Source organism: Pogona vitticeps, chromosome 6 (genome assembly GCF_051106095.1).
Source record: "Pogona vitticeps strain Pit_001003342236 chromosome 6, PviZW2.1, whole genome shotgun sequence".
Lineage (NCBI taxonomy): Eukaryota > Metazoa > Chordata > Lepidosauria > Squamata > Agamidae > Pogona > Pogona vitticeps.
Genome location: NC_135788.1, coordinates 9,485,650 through 9,507,333, shown reverse-complemented (window position 1 = coordinate 9,507,333; position 21,684 = coordinate 9,485,650). Strand labels below are relative to the sequence as shown.

Genomic DNA, 21,684 nt, shown 5'->3' with positions numbered 1-21,684 from the left:
TGTATTCAGCACCAAATCTACTTTAGGGACCATGTTGTTTAATTACTCTACAACTTCATTTTATCAAAACACAGCTGAAAGACATCAAATCTGTGCATAATTGTGATACAAATACCTTACAATTCTGTAAAGGTAAAGATTCCCCTTGACATTTAGTCCAGTCGTGTCCGACTCTAGGGTGCGATGCTCATCCCAGTCTCCAAGCTGTAGAGCCAGCATTTGTCCATAGACAGTTTCCGTGGTCACGTGGCCAGCGTGACTAGACATGGAACGCTGTTACCAAAAATTAGCACCAAGTACAAATCCTGTACTCATCAAAGTGCATTTCTGGAGTATTCTGTCAATTAAGGAGATGTTCCTGCCCATGCTTTCTTAGCGTAATTTATTTTGCTAGAACAACTCTGTGAGACGGTCATTCAAATAAAAGCAGAGGTTTACTCCATACCACGTTCAGCATTTTGACTGGATAACTGGAGACCAAGACTGAGTGAGAAACATGGATTTCTCACAGCTGAAGGCTACTTCTAATTATGTATGTAAGCTTTGTTGTTGTTTAGTTGTGTCCGACTCTTTGGGACCCCATGGACTAGAACACGCCAGGCCCTCCTATCTTCCACTGCCTCCTGGAGTTGGGTCAAATTCATGTTGGTATGTAAGCTTTAATATGTCTAAACTGGGTAAGTAACTACAGTAATGGCTTTACAAGTGTTGTTGGGATGCAACTCTGTAACTATTAGTCATCGGTAGTGCTGGGTGTGCCTGAAAGCAACTGGAGTCCAATGATATCTGACAGGCCACAGGTTCTGCAACCCTGATCTAAAATGGAGATACAGAATTCAGTGCATACACAAATATACATACAGTAGTGGTTCTAAACTTTCTGTGCCCATGGTCTAAAGCAGGTGGACTGTCAAACCAAGAATTGAATCGATATCCTATTGGTGACTCATCAAACATACTTTAATACACAGATGTCATGTGACAATTTAGACCTACAACTCAAAATGCATGAATCAGATCAAAGCAGAGCACGGTAATTTAATAAAAGATGGAGAGTGAACAACATTTGTATGGCTGAATTAAGAAAGTAAACTTCAAGTGTAAATCATTAATTTGCAATCTGAAAAGTCATTATTTGCTGTTCTGAATTAGTGACACAAAAATACACATACCACTACCTTTGTTAAATACATCAAAGCTCTCTGAAATTAAAGTGAAATTTCATCTACAACTCACTCAATACTTCTGCAAGTGTAGGGTTCTTTTCCCTTCAACTCTTTTTAAAACACAATTCAGGTTTAAACCTTTAAAGCATTTAATATACAAGCACTAATAAATGATGGCCTTAAGCACTATGATCACATCAGCTAAATGGATTATAAACTAAATTTCCATAATGTATGCAACTGAAATACAAATGTAGGCATAAATCAAGGTATTTTCTAAACACAGGTTAATTACACAGATTCAAGAACCGTCTATTTTTTATGCAAAATAATCCACTTAGCATTTTTCATATGGGTCTTAATTCTTAGCCATATGTAGCACTGGCTCCTAGAAGCCTATCAATAACTCTATACCAAGGGAAAACAGCAATAGGTATATTGGAGGAACCTGCTTGTTATTTTTCAAGTGTCTGTCTTTTATGAGTGTTTATTGCTGGAAATTGTGCCAAAATGATTTGAAATAAAAAGGATTAATTATAGTAGAAGCCTTTTAATATAAGTGAGTGCACTAGCAATGCAATTAATGCAAATTGTGGTGCTATCAGGAGAATAAACGTGAACAACATCACAGGCCATTTCTGTTTGCTGCCAAATAACTTTAGTAATTTACTACATTAAGAATCGATAAAAAAAATAATGCTTTTCAAATGCATCTCTATCAATCTTCAGGTAACTCCACAGCAAATATTTATAATTTAATCTAAAAACTATATAAAGTATTTGTATGCCACCTTGATTGGCTTTATTATCATTTTAATTAAACACATATTCTGTAGCTAAGTTCTTCCAAATAAATAAAGGAGGATTCATAAACAGGGTTAGATGAATAGTTAATATTCCAATTAGAGTAAAAGCTAAGTTTTGTAATGAGCATCTCTCAAATGTACAATAATTCTTTGTTAACTTAATTGCACTTGAGCTCTGCTCTTTTCAGGCAGCAAAATACAATAAGTCATTAATTGTGCACATCCCATTCTTCTAGAATTGCCTTGGCCACATTAAGTGTGATCCCCCCCCCAAGTGATTTATTTATTTTTAAAATCATGGAAATAAAGGAATTTATGGCTTAAGTACAATTATTATTCCCAACCAGATAAGACCATCAAAATAATTACTGAATTGTGAGTGGACACCTATATAAATTCCACTGATTCGACAGGTCTATTCTGATTGGAACCTGCGACTGAATTCAGGCCCACACTCACCCTTATGAGTGAGCCATCTTCAAATATCTGAAGGGCTGAAGAGCACTGGACTCAAGCCACTGTATTCAAATCACATGAAAGGAGATTTGGATTTTCCATTAGGAAGAAGTCCTGGGACTTCCTGCCAAGAGAGGTCCTCGTCCATATCAATCCGTCTAGTTTGTCAGCATTTCTGAGCCTGGAGGAAGAACTTCCTGATGGTCAGAACTATTTAGTTCAGCAAATGATGGACCCCCCTCCATTGGAGATTTTCAGACAAAGGTTGGATGGCTATCTGACAGAGATGCTTTACCTGTGGATTTCCTGCATCAGAAAGAAGCAGGACGTGATGATCTTTCTAACTAAAATTCTAGGAGCTTACAACTACATTTCATTAACAGTACAAATTTCTTACTGCTCCCAGACTCTGGAGCCCCTGCCACGTGAGGATAGGCTGACCCCGTCTTTACTGTCCTTTCACAATAAGGCAAAGAAAGACCTTTCTTTTCAGGCAAACTTTACCTGAGTAACTGGCTGCTGAGTGGGGTTTTAAATGAATTGTTGTACCTAACTGCACTGAATATGTTTTGCTGTTGCTTCATGTTATTTAGTATTGTATACTCACTGTTTTGGCTTAAATGTTGTCTTTTATAATTCTTGTATGGGTTGTTTTTAATGAGAAAGGCGGATTACAAATATTTTAAATAATAGTAAATAAAAATAGTTTTCTTCCTTTTGGTTTACTTTCCACATCACTAAAACTATTTTACTATCTGCACCAAGAACCCCCAAACTGTGCTGTTGCTACCTCCACAGCAGCTTCTGGAGGCATTTCAACACTTCTTGCCCTCCATCCTGACCAGAGATGACATGTATCAAAATCCAACATCTGGAAGCTGCTACTGTGTTTACTTTCCACATCACTAAAACTATTTTACTATCTGCACCAAGAACCCCCAAACTGTGCTGTTGCTACCTCCACAGCAGCTTCTGGAGGCATTTCAACACTTCTTGCCCTCCATCCTGACCAGAGATGACATGTATCAAAATCCAACATCTGGAAGCTGCTACTGTGTTTACTTTCCACATCACTAAAACTATTTTACTATCTGCACCAAGAACCCCCAAACTGTGCTGTTGCTACCTCCACAGCAGCTTCTGGAGGCACTTCAACACTTCTTGCCCTCCATCCTGGCCAGAGATGACATGTATCAAAATCCAACATCTGGAAGCTGCTACTGTGTTTTCCCCCAAAATAAGACAGGGTCTTAATTTTTGCTCCAAAAACGCATTAGGGCTTATTTTCAGGCGATGTTGTATTTTTTTCATTTATAACAATCTACATTGATTCAAATACAGTCATGTCATCTACTGCTTGCTGCACAAGGGTGGAGGGCGGGGTTTCACTTAACTGGGGCTTACTTTTGGTATAGGGCTTATATTATGAGCATCCTGAAAAATCATACTAGAGCTTATTTTCAGGTTAGGTCTTATTTTCAGGGAAACAGGGTAGTGTGGGGAAGACAGTCATACAAACACAGGAAAAAAGCACAGATGAAAGGACTTTAGATTGCTGGTCTATCTGTATGCTTTACTTAGAAGAAACTTTAAAGTCGTATTTCAAACATCTGGCTTCTGTGCATAAAACAATTCTAATAAGTAAAAACAGCTATATTAGTCCAGGGTGAGGGACAGTTCATGGACTTTTGCTCCTTAGAGAGCATACAGATTCCTAAATTAGTGTATTCGAAAGTATGCTCTGTTGCAAGCTCATGCAGAAATGAATATGAGCTCTTGAGAGTAAATTACTGGTGCAATATGTAACTTTGTTAAATGAATCATTTTTTAAAAAAACAGTGTGAAGGTAACTATCATCAATCTAGGTCATGAGATATAGATCAAAACAAATCAATATTTTCAAATCAGCAAAGTACTCATTTTCAGTAAGAGTTCAAACATAACAATTTATTTCCATAAATACTCTGAACTTAATTGACTTAAAAGGACCTAGGTGTTTCCAAAGGCAAAAAAAGGATCAGGATTCCATTACCACATACTTTAACTGTTTATTTATTCCCTGTCCAGGAAGCCTGATTTAGGAGCTATAAAATGCAATCAGTACACAGACCAGAAGCTGGAATCATCTGCTAATGGAACTTTTAATTGAGAAGTGACCACTGACATGAGGTAATTCTTTCTATGTAGAAGTGCTTGCAAAGACCTTTCTGCACTTTATCACAGTAAACAATCACTAACATATGCATTAAAGAAAATTTAAATACATTATGACCCAATAAATATCACAATCAATACAATCTTTTCTCTCTCAAAGATTTAGTGTTAAAATACCACACTTTTAGTAGTGGAAATGTATTTACAAATGCTGGTACTAAGTTTAGTCATTTGTAATGAAAGGATAATTGGTTATATTAATGAAACTAGTATACAGAAAGCTACAACTTATATTAACCATTTAAAAAATAAATGAATATATAGGACATAATTGAACAATACGAAATGCACAGATTTCTGGAGTATTAGCCAGTCAACATTGTTTGGGGATGATTTTGTCATATTACCGAAGTACATATTTCTTTGGCTGATGCACAACATGCAGACTCTTCTCTCAATGCCTGGAGCAAATAACCGAAGTGAAAGGTCAAATGTGTATTTTTACAAAACGTAAAAGCTCTGTAAAAATAATTCCTAGTTTTCATTTGAAATCCATTTAAAATACAAACAAAGAACCACAGAGTTTACAGCTGGGGCTTTCAAACGCAAGACAGAATTCTAACCTCTCCAAATTTTCTACATACCCTGCTATCCTGAGGACTATCTAATTTTTTCCCCCCAAAAAACACCTGGCCCCATAATATTCATTTTATTTATTCATTCAATTTATATGCCGCCCAAACTACCCAGAGGTCTCTGGGCGGCTTACAATAATTAAAATTCAATACAGCAAAAGATAAAATAATTAAAATACAATTAAAATACAATTAAAATTGCCATCAGACCCACAGCTAATATTATTTCAATTAAAAGCCTTCTGGAACAGGAAGGTTTTGACCTGGTGCCGAAATGTCATCAGCGTCGGCGCCAGACGAATCTCAGTCGGGAGGGCATTCCATAGTCTGGGGGCAGCTGCCGAAAAGGCCCTTTGTCTACAAGCCGTCCCTCTTACCTCCTTAAGGGACGGCTCTTTCAAAAGGGCCCCCTGGCTAGCTGCAGATTGCAAAAATCCAACAACTCTTCTCATGATGAGACTGGGAAAAACTTTTCATTTCCTTAATGACAGGCAAAAATACAGCAAAGAGATAGGAGTCTAACTGAATGAAATTTTCTTTCAAGACAAAAGTTTTGAAACAGGTAGCATGCTTTAGCTTTAGCCAAGCCTTGCTTTTCGTGGCTGGCACTGCTTCAGAAGAGCTGGCTTCCCTCTTTGTGAGACAGAAGGTGAAATACCTCTTCTAAGATTGCACATGCAGGTTTTAGGACTACTTCATACGTTTCATACCACATACATACAAACACTTAAAATCTGCTTGCTCATTCAATCATAAACTCTTTAAGTTAACCAAAATGTATTAAATCAGTCTTGCCAATCAGTCCTTTAAGGCTGCAATACTATATTTTCTCACCTAAGAATATGGCTCATTGAACTCTACAGGACTCACACTGAACAGAAATGCATAGTATTACTCTGTAAATGCTGCTACTTTTGCTGACGGCAACCCTAATAAGCTAAGAAATCATCTCCTCAGAAATACGTTAGGGGAGGTTGTGTGTGCACCTGTGCATTCTATCTATCTATTATCTGATTATAGGTGATTATCAGGATTCACACGCTACTTTCAAACAACAACCACCTTGATGAAGGTTTTCGGGGTGGTTAATTATCAGACAGGAACAAGCAGAATGGGTAAGAGACATTCAGCGCTAACCAAAACACAATAACCACCATCAGTCAATGGCTAACAGAACAGAGAATAAATGTAAATTATTTGATTTTAATGTATTTTTCTGATAATGCTGTAACATATAAACAGAGTTCTTAACAACAACAATCTTTGCCTTTTGTTTTGTACAGATAAGAAATAGTTGTGCATATCATCGTATTTCCTTTGCAACATATGCAATTTATTTACACAAGGCTTTTATTAACATATTGCTGTATTTTAGGAATTAATTGCAAAGGAATAAAATGGAAGCATTTTCGTAAGTGGATGAATAAGCATCCAAGGTCTTCAATTGAAACCACAATTCTGGCAGGGACTGAGGTTGGGCTTAAACAGTAAGATTGTGCCTTATCTCACTACTGAATTCATCAACTTTCCAAACATGCCAGTTAAAGAGGGTTTCTACACCTGGGTACAGCTAATTATTAAATAACACAGTCATTTTGTGCCTTATGTAAACATGGAAGACACACAATACTTCTCTGCTTTCAAAATGATAGGCAACTGGGTCCTTTCTCATTGCAAAACACAGAGACTTTATTCCATTTTTCTCAGCCTGAGGTCACTTTCCCCCCTATGCTTTTATATATTTTAAACAACTGATATCTAGAATGCATTTCAGCTACTGGCAAAAGCTTTGAAAAAGATCTACTGTATATTGGCTTCCTTTCCCGTTTTTTTGCTGCTAGATTTTGGCCACCAAAGCTTACTTCTTTCACACGTTCACATGCATTTTTGTACAATACTTTTAGAATCATGTTAAATACACATAAATTTTTCTAAAGGATTTTAGACTTAAATTTTAAAATGGCTACACAGCTATTTCTCATCCCACACACCATTTTACAGTTCATTCTTAGATGTACCAAATTGTTAAATTCTTACACATTTTTAAAAAGTCTATTGTCTATTTTGGTCGATGGTTCCTGGAAACTTTTTCAACCAAAATGTGCTGGGATCCTTTTTGAACTACTATAGTGCCCTTGGATGTGGCCACTTTTAGCGTGCATATTGCCAGGTAATCTCCAGTGTGTGATGTCTTTGATGAGCCAGAGAGTCTGCTGCAGTCATTTTTCATACCATTTAAAAGCAAGGCCAAATGGTACATTCTATATGTTGCTACCACCCATCAAGATTCAGTGATGAGTGTGCCCCTATGACCTGATCGGGTAAGGGGCCTAATTTGGTCTCCCCAAATGACTACAAATATATTTCTGTTTCCCAGGTTCATTACATTTCCGAAAATATTCCATTAAAATTCTTCCTTGTATGCTACTTATGTTTTGTAGTATAAAAGCACTTATTAGGTATAAAAATGCAGTATGTTTTACCTTTCCCAGCATCCTCCCAAGGAAATAGTAGTGCCTTGCGTAAGAATCTCCTACAAGCATCTGTGCTGCAGGGTTAGGGTAAAGCAGTCCTTCATTCGTGGTTTTAAAAAATCCTTGGTTAGGATTAAATCCTGATTTTAGTAGTTCATTCAAAAATTCTCTGAATATTCCACCTCCATCAATACCAGCTTCATCTAAACCATGAGCATTAAGTAAATGAACACGAATTCTCTTCTTCAAATCAGGTTCTGGGGAAACAAGGGAAAGAACGTCACAAAGGAATTGGTGAAACACCTTTTTACATTCATACATTTTAAATCCAATAGTTTTGTATTGAAAGTTTTAGTAATTATGAAAACTAACTAATTTTATGAATACAAACTAATTATTGTCCAATCTATCCATGGGCAATAAATTATCCACACTTATGCCTGCATAAGCGTGATGATATCACTGACAGGGGGAGATTTTCAGTAATTAAACAGATCCAGCTTTAGCTCCATAGGTTGCTCCACTCATATATAATCAGTCCCATTGTGCACAAGCAATGTGCATTCCACAACAGAAGCGAGAATTATATTAAAAGTTCCTACTTTCTTCCCCTAGCTCAGTGGTTCTTAACCTTTTTGAAAGAAACGCCCCCTTGAGCCATTGAGGAAGTTATCATCGCCCCCCTCCCCGCGATGATTATTTATTTATTTATTTATTTATTTATTTATTTATTTATTCATTCATTCATTCATTCATTCATTCATTCATTCATTACACTTAAATCCAATGACCCCTGAAAACAAAATTAAATTCCAAGAAAATGAAATGCCCCCCAAAAAGTAACATTTAATGATTCAGTTGCAAGTGAATTTTAAGACGCAAAAAGAAATATAAAAAGGGCATAAAAACAAATGCAGGAACTAAAAATTTCAAGACAAAAAGTCTGAAACTAAATTAAAATTGGAGGAAAATATATATTCATGCACACTGTAAAAAGGCTGCAGCTATCTTCACAGGTCTGGCTTGCTCCAGTGCCCCCCTACCGCCCCCTCCTGCTCCAGCGCCCCCACGCCGCCCCTTTTCGTTCTACCACCCCCCTGAAAAATGAAATCGCCCCCTGGGGGGCATTATCACCCACGTTAAGAACCACTGCCCTAGCTCACACTGCTTGCAGATGAGACTGATTACATGTGAGTTGGACAAGCCATGGGACAGAAGCAGGAAGTATTTAATTACTAAAAAGTTCTATGCTGTCCAGATATTTTGGACCACAACTCCCATCTGGCATCGTCACTTACTGATCAGGAATATTGGGAAGTACAGACGAAAATATTTGAAACATAGCAGATTTCCTACCTCTGTTGTAGATGAAATGTTTGTATTCACACAACATCCATGCAACATATTTTGAAGCAGCTATCATGTAAGGGCTGTTCACACAGACTGATACTGTATGGATCCCCACTCTGTCTTAGATTTACATGGCTCATTGCTCCCCTGCTGTCATTTACAATATCAGCTTTCCATAAAGATTTTTTTTCCCTTGGAAATTTGCCCAATGCAAGGAGGGCTCTTCAATTTAATGACTCAAAAAACATTATTAAACTACCTATATCAGTCCACATTTCTTGACAGAGGACAACATAGTTTTGTTTTAGAAAGATGCACTTTCCTTTTCACTTTGAGAAAATGAGCAAATTTGTCTCTCTTCTAGCCTAGAGCTCCTTCAGTCTTCCAATCACAGGCCTTTCTGAAGTCCACACTGTTAAATGCCCAATATCCTATCCTATTCTAGTGTGCTAAGCCCAGAATCCAATGGCACACTTCTGCCACTTGTTGCCAGTTCTGGTAGAATTTGTGATTTCCCTGCATCCTACAGCACCGCTCCAAACTCTAAAAACCTGCCCCGGTGATCTAGGAGGGGAAGGAAAAAAGCTGCAATTTTGCTGGCAGGATATCGAAGTGCACTGTTTGATCTGGGCCTAAAGCACAAGGTGATTTTATTCAATACATAAAGCAAAACGTGCTGCTTATATACCACCCCATAGTACTTCAAGCATTATCTGGGTGGTTTACAAATTAATTATGCAGGCTACATAAGACCAACAATACATAAGACCACGTCTTAAGAGTATATCTAGCACTAGACTTCACAGTGAAGGACAACAAAAATTAAGTACCCTACATCTTTTCTGACTTTTGAGAACTTTTTAATGTTTGTGTTTCTTGTGCACAAACTGAAGGATAACTCACCAAAGAACTTAGAAGCTTGGAAATCCTACCCATGATGACTGTTCAGGGCTATATCAACATGCAATAACAAGGGCAAGTATGAAAAGTCCACAACTGTAATTTTAGATGACTAATACTCCAAATCATAGGGAAGTACAGTGGTGCCTTGCATAACGAGCGCACCGTTTAACGGCGAATCCGCATAGCGATCTTTTTTAAGATCGCTAACGCGATCGCATTGCGATGTTTTAATCGGCAAAACATTGCATTGCGATAATCAGTAAGCGTTTCGCTTACCGATCTTCGCATTGCGATGTTTTTCAAACAGTTGATTGGCGGTTCCAAAATGGCCGCCGGGTGCCCAAAATGGCTGCGCTATGGAGGATCTTCGCTGAATGGTCAGTTTGGGCCCCATAAGAACACATTAAACAAAGTTTAATGCATTCCTATGGGTTTTTCCGTTCCGTTTAGTGATGTTTCCACATAGCGACGATTAATCCGGAACGGATTAACGTCGCTATGCGGGACACCACTGTAATTCATACAAACTCCTATGCTTCTGACACAGAGGCTGAAATCCTGTTGCCATAACTTATGCTGTATAAAGTTTACATCATCATCAGCTGTTGCAATTTTTCAGAAATAAAACATTTTTGATTTCTCCCTCAAAGTTCCTGAAGCTCCTGGGGAATCTCTTTCATCATTGTGAAGCTACTTGGGGCCAAAGGACTATAAATCTAGTATTCAATTTTGAGGAAAAGCCTTTAAATAGCAAAAACTGTCACCACAGGCATGGATTTACCAGCCGATCAATTGTCAGTAATTAAAGACTTCCCCCTCCTGTCCTGTAACCCTCAACAACTTCCCAGTGATTAAAGGGATTTTGTCTGAGCCTTGGGACACTCTGGGAAGAAACAGATTTTTAAAAAATAATTCTGAAAAATTGCTGTGGTTGATGACATAATCAGTCCTATACTGAATCATTTATGCAACAGGGTCATAGCCAGAATATAGCCTCACTAATGCATATGCAGAATTTTGGAATTAAAGAACCTTAGAAAAATGAAATCTTAAATGGGAATTCTAAAAATTGTGGAATTCACAAACTCTGGGGCCCTTTATCTTCATGTGATACACTAACAAAACTGGTACATAATCTAGACACAGGCTTCCTAGATACAGCGTTTCTCTTGAACGCTGGAGGCATTCAAGAGAAAACTGGACGACCCTCTGTCAGATTGGCTTGATTAGGATTCCTGCCTTGAACAGGAGTTGGATTCAATGGTTTTATAGGCCCATTACAACTCCATTATTCTATGATTCTATGCATATACATACTTATAAAAGTACTAAGACAAGTGATTTTACTATTATGAACTCTATTTTTAATTAATACCATTTTCAGGGGAAAGTTTGTCATATGCATCTTCATAAATGTAATTTCTTCTGATAGTGACATTTATTCCATCCAGAAATGGACCTTCTCCTTGAACCTCCTGTTTATCAGCGTAGATCAGCCTTTGAAATATCTTGTATTGAGAAGGGACAAGAAGAAAAATAATCTTATTTAAATGCAAATGTTCAATATATGCTACAACACTGAGGCTTGCATTCCAAACTGTGCTACAAAATGATAAAAACACTGAAAAGTTGGGTTATGGAAGCGATAAAAAGATATAACCTGCATTAATAGATCAACATGTATGTTTTAATTCCATTCTGTAGTAGTTGTAACTTTCTCAATAATACTAAGAAAAACATTTTCCCTATCTTTATCATTGTCCTTCAGAGAAACCATTTGTTTCTTCTATAATATTTAACATTTTCTCAATACTATGAACACACACAGGTAGCAACAAAGTTCTGGGAAGTTAAAGCTATGTGGTTTGCAATTCTTGTTACTATTAATCTATAACCGTTAAGATCCAGGCTGGAATATGGAAGGCCCCTATGTCAACAGCAGAGTGCCTGAGACACAGACCCTTCTTCGTACCAATCCTTTGTGCCCCATAAGAAGCTCCAGTGGTAGTTCATAGAAATTCTGAAGGCAAGCATCAGGGCAAAATAAGGAAACTTTGGACAGAACTGCCCCCCCCCCAAGTCTTCAGTGGGGGAAGCACACGGAGGGAATGATGAACATGAAAAGTCATTTGGGACCTAGGCTATTTAAAAACACAATAAAATTAAGCACAATTTGGAAGAAACACATCTCCAGGTGTTTTTAAAAGGAACGAACTACGGTATTTAAAGAACATTTGAACATTACCATCATTATTGCCTGATTTTTAAAAGAATGAAATGACACGGGCAGAGAGAAGACTCTTACGCGCAAAGGGACAGACAATGTGCAAGACTGCACATTTAGCAAATATAGTAAGTGATTTATACACATATTGTCAGAAGTACAAGCATTAATCAAATGAAGTACCTTTACTCTTTCCTCAAAAGGAACCACAAATGGTAGCTCAGTCAATATTGCAAGTTGTCGTTCCTCTGACACAGAAAGAGGTGCCGGATCCAAGCCCACTTTTAGTAGAAAATAAAAAAATGAGCATGGAGTCAGTTCTTATTATATAATGTGCAATACAATATATTACCTTTTCCATTCTTTTGTGTAAATAAAGAGCAAGGATTTCTAATGAACCAAGCCTGCTGATGATTTATAACCAACATTAACTAGGATCAAGAAGTTTAGATGCAGTATGAACCTGGGGGACATGGAAGGAGCTTTCCCCAAAGAATGTGAGGGCCCATTATTTCTTACGCACCAGGAAACTCCACTGGATCACTCTCCTGCTTACCGTATTTTTCCGTTTACAAGATGACCTAAAGTATAAGACAACCCCCCCTTTTCTAACCCCCAAATTAGAAAATTCGCAGGCTCACGCCCCTTTGATCCTCCCATGCTTTCCCGCTTTCCTGGCTCGGTTTCCCTGCTTCCTAAGTCCTGAGGAGCTTAGGAAATGGGTAATGCAGCCATGAAAGGGCAGCACGCTCGCGCCCCTTTGATCCTCCCGCCCTTTCATGGCTGCTTCAGGATCAAAGGGGTGCGACCGTGCTGCCGTTTCATGGCTGCTTTACTCTGTGGCTTCGCAAAAGGCAGGGAAAGCGGCTGCCTGCCATGTATAAAACAACCCTCAATTTTCTAATTATTTAAGTTAAAAAAGTCTCGTTTTATACACGGAAAAATACAGTACTTCCAGAAGTTCACTTTCATTTAGAATAAGGTAACCTAATTTTATTTATTTATTTATTTATTTATTTATTTATTTATTTATTTATTTATTTATTTATTTATTTAATATCCCACCTATCTGGTCGGTTAAGACCACTCTAAGCAAATGCAATGACATCACTGGATTCAAGACAAAGAGTTCATCTAAGAGCTCCTGCTCAAGTATTTGGAATCTGGCTTCTCTTCCTACTTAATCCATCACATTTTGTGGCGTGGAACTTGTTACTGCCACAACATGGGAATGGTAGGAGCATTTTCCAATACAAAGTAAAGAACTATGGCTGGGAAAGGAAGCCAGGGAGAAGCTTAAGTGAATGTACAGAAGAATGGGCAGGACAACAGCAATTATCTCTGACTTCCTACTTATGGTAAGTAAAACCATAATTTTCGCATGACATATATGACCCAAATAAAACTGCACATTTCAGATATTTTGATGAGGCCTATGGTCAACCAACATAACTGAAAATGAAACTTTCCAAAGCCAAAAGGTTCAAGGTTTTCATGGTCTGAATAAAGATCCATTCACAAGGACATATAGGCACTCTGCAGGAAAAAAAATCTCAGTACTGCTAGCATGTATAATTTTTACATCAAAGGGAAAACACTCAAATTGGATTTTTTTTCAGTAACCATCACGAGTAACACGTTATACTTTAAACTGTTTTTAAATTATAGTTATTTAAAAGAGCGTCATGCAATAAGAACATAAGACATCTGAGAAGGTTTGGCAATACTTCAAACTATTGGAATCTGAGTGCTTTCAGTAAGTTTTTATTTACTATCAATACATGCTATCTTTTAAACTAATGGTTAAAACAGAAAAAACAGAAAGTGCATGTACAGCAAAGGTAAACTACAATCTAACTTCATCAGTTCAATTATTCTGGTCAATTAGTCAATTGTATCTACATTGCCCCATCAACATTTCCATCTTTAAAGAGAATTATGGGATTGAATCATCAATACACAAGACATTTAGAACTCAAGGGCTTGCCATTTAAGTAAATGAAAAAGCACAGATAAACATGGCCATATGTGAGCTAGTGGTTCTTTCACACTAATTGGTTTTAGCCCATATGGAGTCAAGTGAGATTAAACAAATAATAAGCACACTGTTATGTGCCCGTCTTCACATAATCATGTTTATCACATCTTTTCCCACTTCAAAGGTGTTCACTGGTCATCTAGAAAGAATGAGCACATTTGCAGGTTGAAGACATTTTCACTCAAAAATGTAAGTGGAACATAGAGGTTGAAATCCTATTGCCATAACCTTCACCAAATAAGGCTGATGACATTAGGGGGGGGGGGGAAGTATCTAATTACTGAAAATTTACTACAGATAAAGTAACCCCAGAAGTAGTGATTTTTGGTAATTAATAACCAAAGTTGGAAAGGTTTAATTTTTAAAAAATCACTTATATAAACTTACCATCCAAAGTAGACTGCAATGGCCCTATTCTTCCCATTCTTCTCACTCTCCATACATGCCTGGCTGATGGCACATAAAGTTGTGTAACCTAGTGATTCATTGAACACCGTGATTAAATATCTCAAATTAAAAAGCTCAGGGTTATAATTTTTCCTTCAATTTAATCGTTGCCAGGAAAAGATTTGAAAATATAGTTACAATATATTAAAACAGAAGGAAAACATTCTTTCTCTGAAATATTTCTTTAATGCTTATTTGCAGAAGTCTTAAAGATATTTACAATGTCATATGAAATAGAAGAAGCCAAAGAAGACCACAATCATATAATGTACGAATAAGTTCAAATGGCTCATAGGGAGGAATGGCCAAAGTAAAAAGACAAGTTTTCAATAGATGTTTAAAACATGTTAGTGATGAAGCCTAACATACAGCAGAAGGAAGATGATCCCATGGATGAGGGGCACTTCAGAGAAAGTATATGTATCACTATCAAAAAGAAATCCATAGGCATTACAGCCTCTCCAAAGATCAAGTAACTTTGGAGGCAGGTAATGGAGAGATGTTCCTATGGGCAGTTTCAGGTATTAAAGTGATACTTCACCCATATAGAACAAATCAAAGACCAGCACTAAACATGTAAGAATTCAATGTGCAATCGTCTTTAGTCATACCCTTCACAGAAAGACTTTAAGGGCATTACAAGCTCTACTTTACAGTATACCACACCTGGATGATAACTTCTGATGAACTGTAAACTACATTCACCCTTAGAATAAGAGATCACAAGGTTACAGCAGATGAAACAAATACGTTAACTGTAGTCCTACACACACCCCAAGTACATACCACTGAACTTAGTGAAAATTTCTTTTGAGTAAATATGCATTGTATTAAGTAATATTTGTCAAATACTTTCATATTATAGGGAAAACAAAGAACATGGATATTAAACATTAAAATATCTCAAGAGGTCAGCTAACACCTATGCTAGATTTTAGTAATGCAGAGTTCTGAGATTATTAAAAACTGGATTTAGATTTAAGCATAAAACTACATTTACTGTAATCTGTAAACACAGTTTGGTAGGAAATTTTCCACCCCTGTTTATAAAAGTTAAAAAAAACACCTCTGTGTTACCTTATCTGCTCTAATGTTTTCCTGTTCTGAAAGCCAATGATTTGGTGGGCAGAAATTCCGTCTTGTATCTCTGGCTTTCAACATTTTCACTAAGTTGGTGATCACCTGTATGCAGAAATAGTCCAATATAAAATGGTATTATACAAAAAGACAGACATACTGAACCTTATATTTTTAAAAGCAGTGATATATATTTATATATATAAAAATTCCAGTAACTTTTATATATATATAAAAGTTACTGGAAAGCCTCTACAGTATTTTCATTCTTAAAATATGTGATTAACAAACTGAAGATTTGGCCATAGTTCACTAGATAGTAGGTTACTTTAAACAGCTGCTTCACAGAGTCTACTGTAATCCCTTAACACAAAATGTTAGCACAATTTTTAAAAAAATTCAAAATAGGAATTCCAGCTTTATCAGACTTAGTGAATTTATTTATACATGACAGAGAATAAAACAATCCTTCACCATCCCCGAAGCTTTAAAGCAGAAATCTAAAACTTTGCCATTAGATTAACTGTAGTTTAGTGGGGCATACAAATCCTAAACTGCAGTAGTTTCAATGACAATTTGTCGAAACAGGCCAGTTTCATATAGTTATGATTAGCTGCTTTTACTAGATTTGGAAAGATGCAAACACTTTCAAATTGCTTTTCACGAGCACAACACGTAAGAGAGCCTGAGGTTTACAATGATCCATTGTCCTAGCAATAAACTGCAATTTAGAAATACATGTAGATTATTGTCCATGGTTCAGTGGGGGGAAAGCCCCATGTTTGTGATACTCAGTTTCTCAATCCCAAAACATGATTTAGTACTACGTGAATACCAAGAATCTACTCAAGAGATGATACCTAGATATAGGGAGTTAAAACCTAGTACAGTGGTGCCTCGCATAGCGATCGCTCCATTTTGTGGCAAAATCGCTTTGCGACGATGTTTTTGCGATCGCAAAAGCGATCACTTTGCAATGGTCCCTATGGGTGAATTTAGCTTTGCGATGATCGCAGGGAAGCGATCATCACAAAGCCCCCATTTTCGGCCAGCTGATTGGCGGTTTCAAAATGGCCACCTGGTAAACAAAATGGCCGCCCACTGTTTTCAGGCACGGATTCCTCGCTTTAGAGGCACCGAAAATGGCGGCGCTATAGAGGATCTTCGCTTAAAGGTGAGTTTTAAGCCCATAGGAACGCATTGAAGGGGTTTCAATGCGTTTCTATGGGCTTTTTATTTTCGCTTAGCGATGTTATCGCTTAGCAGCGATTTTTCGGAGCGAATTAACATCGCTAAGTGAGGCACCACTGTATATTGTTCAAAAGGTTTGAACCTCTGTTTCTTTCATATTAAGAGCCAGTAACACTGAGGTTAAGCATTTGATTTTTTAAAAACATTTGATCATCTGAATAGTCAAGTACTGTATGTATTTTTAAAGCATTAACTTTATTAGAACAAAACGGATTTAAAAACAGGGTTTATATTTGTATTCAATTATTGCTACAGCCATCGGTTATGACTTCACAGAATAGCCACCAACATTTGACAACAGTCAGGTAGTAGGGAAATACTGACAATATTGACTTGTCAACTGACCAGCACACCAATCCTGGCTTCAAATTATCCTGACAATCAGGAATATACATATATCCAATACTATGTGTGATGAAATGATCTACACCCCACTCCTGAAGACTGGAGAATTACCTATGATATTTCATGTGTGCTAGAGGAAGAATGTTACAAGCTTTCCTTGTCTCCAGACTTTCCACAAGATCTATGTATGTACATAATAATAACTCAGGACCAAGTAGACTTTAAGATGTTCAGCTGTATATCACAGGACTAAACTGTATCACTGAACTTATATCAAGCTGGAAAGAAGAATTATGGAGGTAAGGCAATATACTGCACTAATGGTTGTTTCAAGCAGTTACTTCAGTAGTGTGTCAATTGGTGGATGTGTGGGCAAATGCCAAAAGCATAAGAGAAAAAGAAAGCCTTAATGGACATTCAAAAGAGTTTCCTTTGCACATACTGTTTTAATGACATGATTTGGTAAGTGAGATTTTCACACTATGGAATAAATATTCTAAAAAGCAAACCATTAGAATATCTATATGATTACACAGAAATTATTTCACCACCTTGCCCTTTATAAAGTTCAATGCGGGTTAACTAAGTTGGTCACTAAAGTGCCAATTCCATTAGATGACAACTGAGCACCCTATGAAGTGGTACTGCATGTCAAATGTTCCAGGCACTGAAGAAAGTAATTTGAAAGACATTCTAAGAAATTAAGCAGAGCCTTTTACTGCTTTTTTGTGGGGACCAAAGCCCTACAAACATTATCAAACCCATTAATATAAAGGAAGAGAACCCTAAAAAAGGAACAAGCGTCAATTTAACTTTTAAAATTATATTCCTTTAAATTCATTTTTTTGGGTTTCGTTTACATATTAGATAAATATCATATATAATATTTTGTTGTGACTTTGAATGAGACTTAAAGGAAGATAATGAGAAAACAGGAAGGAAAACTACCTTTCTGATAGAAACATTTTGTACACACAAAGTTTTTGGCATTAAGTCAAAAGAGGAGTTCCCAGCTACCTGTATGAAGCATCCACAAAATGACAAAAATGCTTTTTTGAAGCTACATTCTTTTCGTATGGCTTTGATGCAGATGGAAGAAGCCTGATTGTTCCAAATTGCCCCCATTTAAAATGGGGGTTACTGTTTCAAAGGACAGTAATCCTCAACAAAAAGCATTTCCCTTCTTCTACAGGTACAAGAGAAGGAGTAGGATTACATTGCACATAGCTTGGCACCCAGATGGTGTGGGTTTGAGAGAGAGAAAGCACAGCTACCCTTTTTGTCAGGTGGAATCTCTCTTTCACACACACACAACACTCCTATGACAACTTGTATGTCAAAATGTAAATCCCACGAACATTTGGTGCAGCACTTGAAAGTCTTTCTAGTACCGATTACGTTCTATTAAACATTATTGTCACAATACACCATCCACACATCCTGTGCATATACAACATATCTTTGCCTCTAAGACTGAACCCCATGTACCTGAGGAAGTAGACTGCATTCCATGCTGTAATTATGGATTACTCATGCTGTAAATCAACTCTCAGTCTTAAGTGTGCTGACATAACTCTCGTGGTTTTGCTGCAATAAACTCCCATAGATTCCCTTTGAAACCTTTATCAATCTTACTACAGTTCCTTCAGTCACAGAATGTAATACATTTATCGTAGGGAACCTGGTTGCTCTAAAGACCCCATAACAATGCTTTAGGGGAAAAAATCTGCTTATTTTACAAAAACCCACCCATTATTGCAATGGGGTGGGGGGATTTCAAGTTATTGCCCCATGTCTTTCACAGAGCTTTATGAAACAGGCTGCAGGCCCCATGTCACAACAAACTTTTCCCCCTTTTAGATCAACTGTTTCCACACAGAGAATGAAGGCAACTCTATAAGATGCTAATTTGCTCAACCCACATTTAATACTGTGAAAATGCAAACAGTAGCTTTTCTCCTTAAAAAAGATGGATACTAAAAGGTTTTCATACCCTCTACCATTTCAGAGCACAAAGATATTGTTCCTTAAGATTTTCTTAACATGTATTCCAGGTGCTCCCACCTTTTCAAGTTTCACAGATAACGGTCAGAGACAGGAATTTATTTATTTTGGCATCCTTGTCTTGAAATTATCTGTACAGTTAAAATATTGTGGCTTCTATTCTGGTCCTCTTTCAACATTAACACAGAATAAAGATCTAAACAAGATGCTGCATTTCATGTATATGCATGCTATAGAAAACATATTGATATCGTCCAGAGAGACTCTTCTGCAGTTCATTTTTTAACCACCAAAAACATATGCAAATTTAGAGAACCATACTGTATGTATTTCTAGTTATTCAAACTTTGCTAAACATCATTATCATGGAATTCTTTTTGGTAACCCAGATTGAATGTCATGCATGATATCTTCCAATATCATACCAACTGAACATAATTTTTTACACAGCAGCACAGACAAAAAACACGATCATTAGCTGAATAGGTATAATAATGCATCGTACAAAGATGTGGCATGTTTTACCCAAGACACATGAGAACGTATGTTGGGTCTCATCTTAGAAACTGAAAGGAAATATAGCTAAATAAAATTTTGCAATTTAGTAAATCTGTAAAAACTCTTCATTTAGCCATGTAACGGGACAGTATCCAACACAGTCAAAACATTATCAGTTATTCCAAGGCCAGTAATATCCATAATGTTCATGCTCATAAGTGAAATGTGTTGTAAAACTCAGGGAAAATGGGTGGGATAGAGGCTGTTGTAGACTTGTAGAATGAATAAGCATTCCTTAATTAGCCCATCAGGTTAAGTGCAAGCATTAATGGGCCTTTCCTAAAGTCTAGCATGACATCTTTCTCCAAACATGGCCAAGAAGAAAGTTCCATTAGCAATATTAATACAAGCTTAGTTGATCATTTTCATTCAATTAACTTCTTTCAATTAAATAGATAGCTTGACAAAAGCAGTGATAAAAGACCTGAAGGGACAGCTGATGACTCGAACTGAACATTAGTGTGTGAGAGGTCACCGGTATTAAACGGACTGTAAATCTAGCATTCAATTTGGAAAATGCATTTCTTCTGCTTCCACTGCTTTAATGAGTAATTTTAGCTGACTATATGTGTTTGCTGTAGAAATTTCATGGCAAGTCAAGCACTGTCTTGTGCAACAGTTACATCCTTGATTCCTTCCCCACCACTTTGTTCTGAAATTATTTTTCAGAACAATTGTAGTTGCACCAGAACTGCAATACTGGTGGTCTGGGTGAACAAACTGTGTAAAATACTGGCAAATACCTAGCGATGTTTGATTAACAGATCACAGAAACTTGTGAACAATCTCCTGAAAAACTGTAAATAGGGGTCTTGTAGGACTATATGCAGGACATGTGGAGTCCATGTCCACAGCTGGATTCTAAGGTAGATTGTTCTTCTGCATTTAAGGCTCTCAAGAAAATGAGCTCTAAAGAGCAAAATTATATTTCAGAATGGCAAAAATGCATATTTTATAATAGCATTTATGATAAAGTACTGCATGGAAAAAAATTTAAACATTTAAAGTTGAATGCTTATTAACCTGGCCACTGAACCAAGTGCTTACTCTAGTCTTAGATTTGCCATTACCTGCAATTCTTCGCTTTCAAAGTGCATGAAAAAGAATGAAGTGCCATTTCTTTTGGCTCACTCTATATAGATGACACTGTATTTACCTTAAAGAGTTGAATCCACCGTTTTTGTTCTGTTTGTATACACTGTTGCATTTCTGTATTGGTAGTGACTCCAACACTTCTAAAAGCTGCAATATATTCCTCACGAACTTCTGGCTTGGTTTCTGGATATGCCAATTTAATAATTCCTAGACAGGCATCTCGAAGGCAGCGTGATAATATTACCAAATCATCTAATGGAAAAGGCATCATTGATGATTGTCTTTGACCTACAACTACACAAAACACAAACCATAGCTAAGAACTTGCTCTTATGATCCCAAAATTATTAAGACAAAACAAACTAATAACGTGGATCCATGCCATGAAGCTAGTCAGATGTACATGTTTTTGTTTTCAGTATAGGTGAGAATTAGCCATTCTATTGTACTAGATGAAGAATTACATCTGATTTAAAATTTGCATATGTCCATTTATGCAATAGAGCTTAGAAAGTTAATTTTAGCAAAACAATTCGTTTTCATTAGTTGTCATACTGATTAACAAGTAATTTGTTGTTATCAGTCCTTGCACTACAGTGGGGTCTTGACTTGAGAACTTAATCCGTATTGGAAGGCGGTTCTCAAGTCAAAAAGTCTGTAAGTCAAGTCTCCATTGACCTACAGTGCATTGAAAACCAATT

The 21,684-nt window shown here is 36.9% G+C and overlaps 1 protein-coding gene across 3 annotated transcripts in view; it reads right to left on the bottom strand.

Annotated features, from left to right (window-relative positions):
* The window catches only part of UBE3C (ubiquitin protein ligase E3C), a 64,048-nt gene that overhangs the window by 11,490 nt on the left and 30,874 nt on the right, over positions 1 to 21,684 (bottom strand). For all 3 annotated transcript variants that reach the window (XR_013537730.1, XM_020779712.3, XM_073002891.2), the window contains exons 13-18: positions 21,045 to 21,277; positions 15,731 to 15,835; positions 14,594 to 14,681; positions 12,352 to 12,449; positions 11,320 to 11,452; positions 7,701 to 7,948 (exon numbers count right to left, since the gene is read on the bottom strand). Coding sequence is in view for 2 of the 3 variants with exons in the window: in XM_020779712.3 (XP_020635371.3) it covers positions 7,701 to 7,948; positions 11,320 to 11,452; positions 12,352 to 12,449; positions 14,594 to 14,681; positions 15,731 to 15,835; positions 21,045 to 21,277 (905 nt within the window). In the remaining variant the exon portion in view is untranslated. The remainder of the gene's footprint in view (positions 1 to 7,700; positions 7,949 to 11,319; positions 11,453 to 12,351; positions 12,450 to 14,593; positions 14,682 to 15,730; positions 15,836 to 21,044; positions 21,278 to 21,684) is intronic.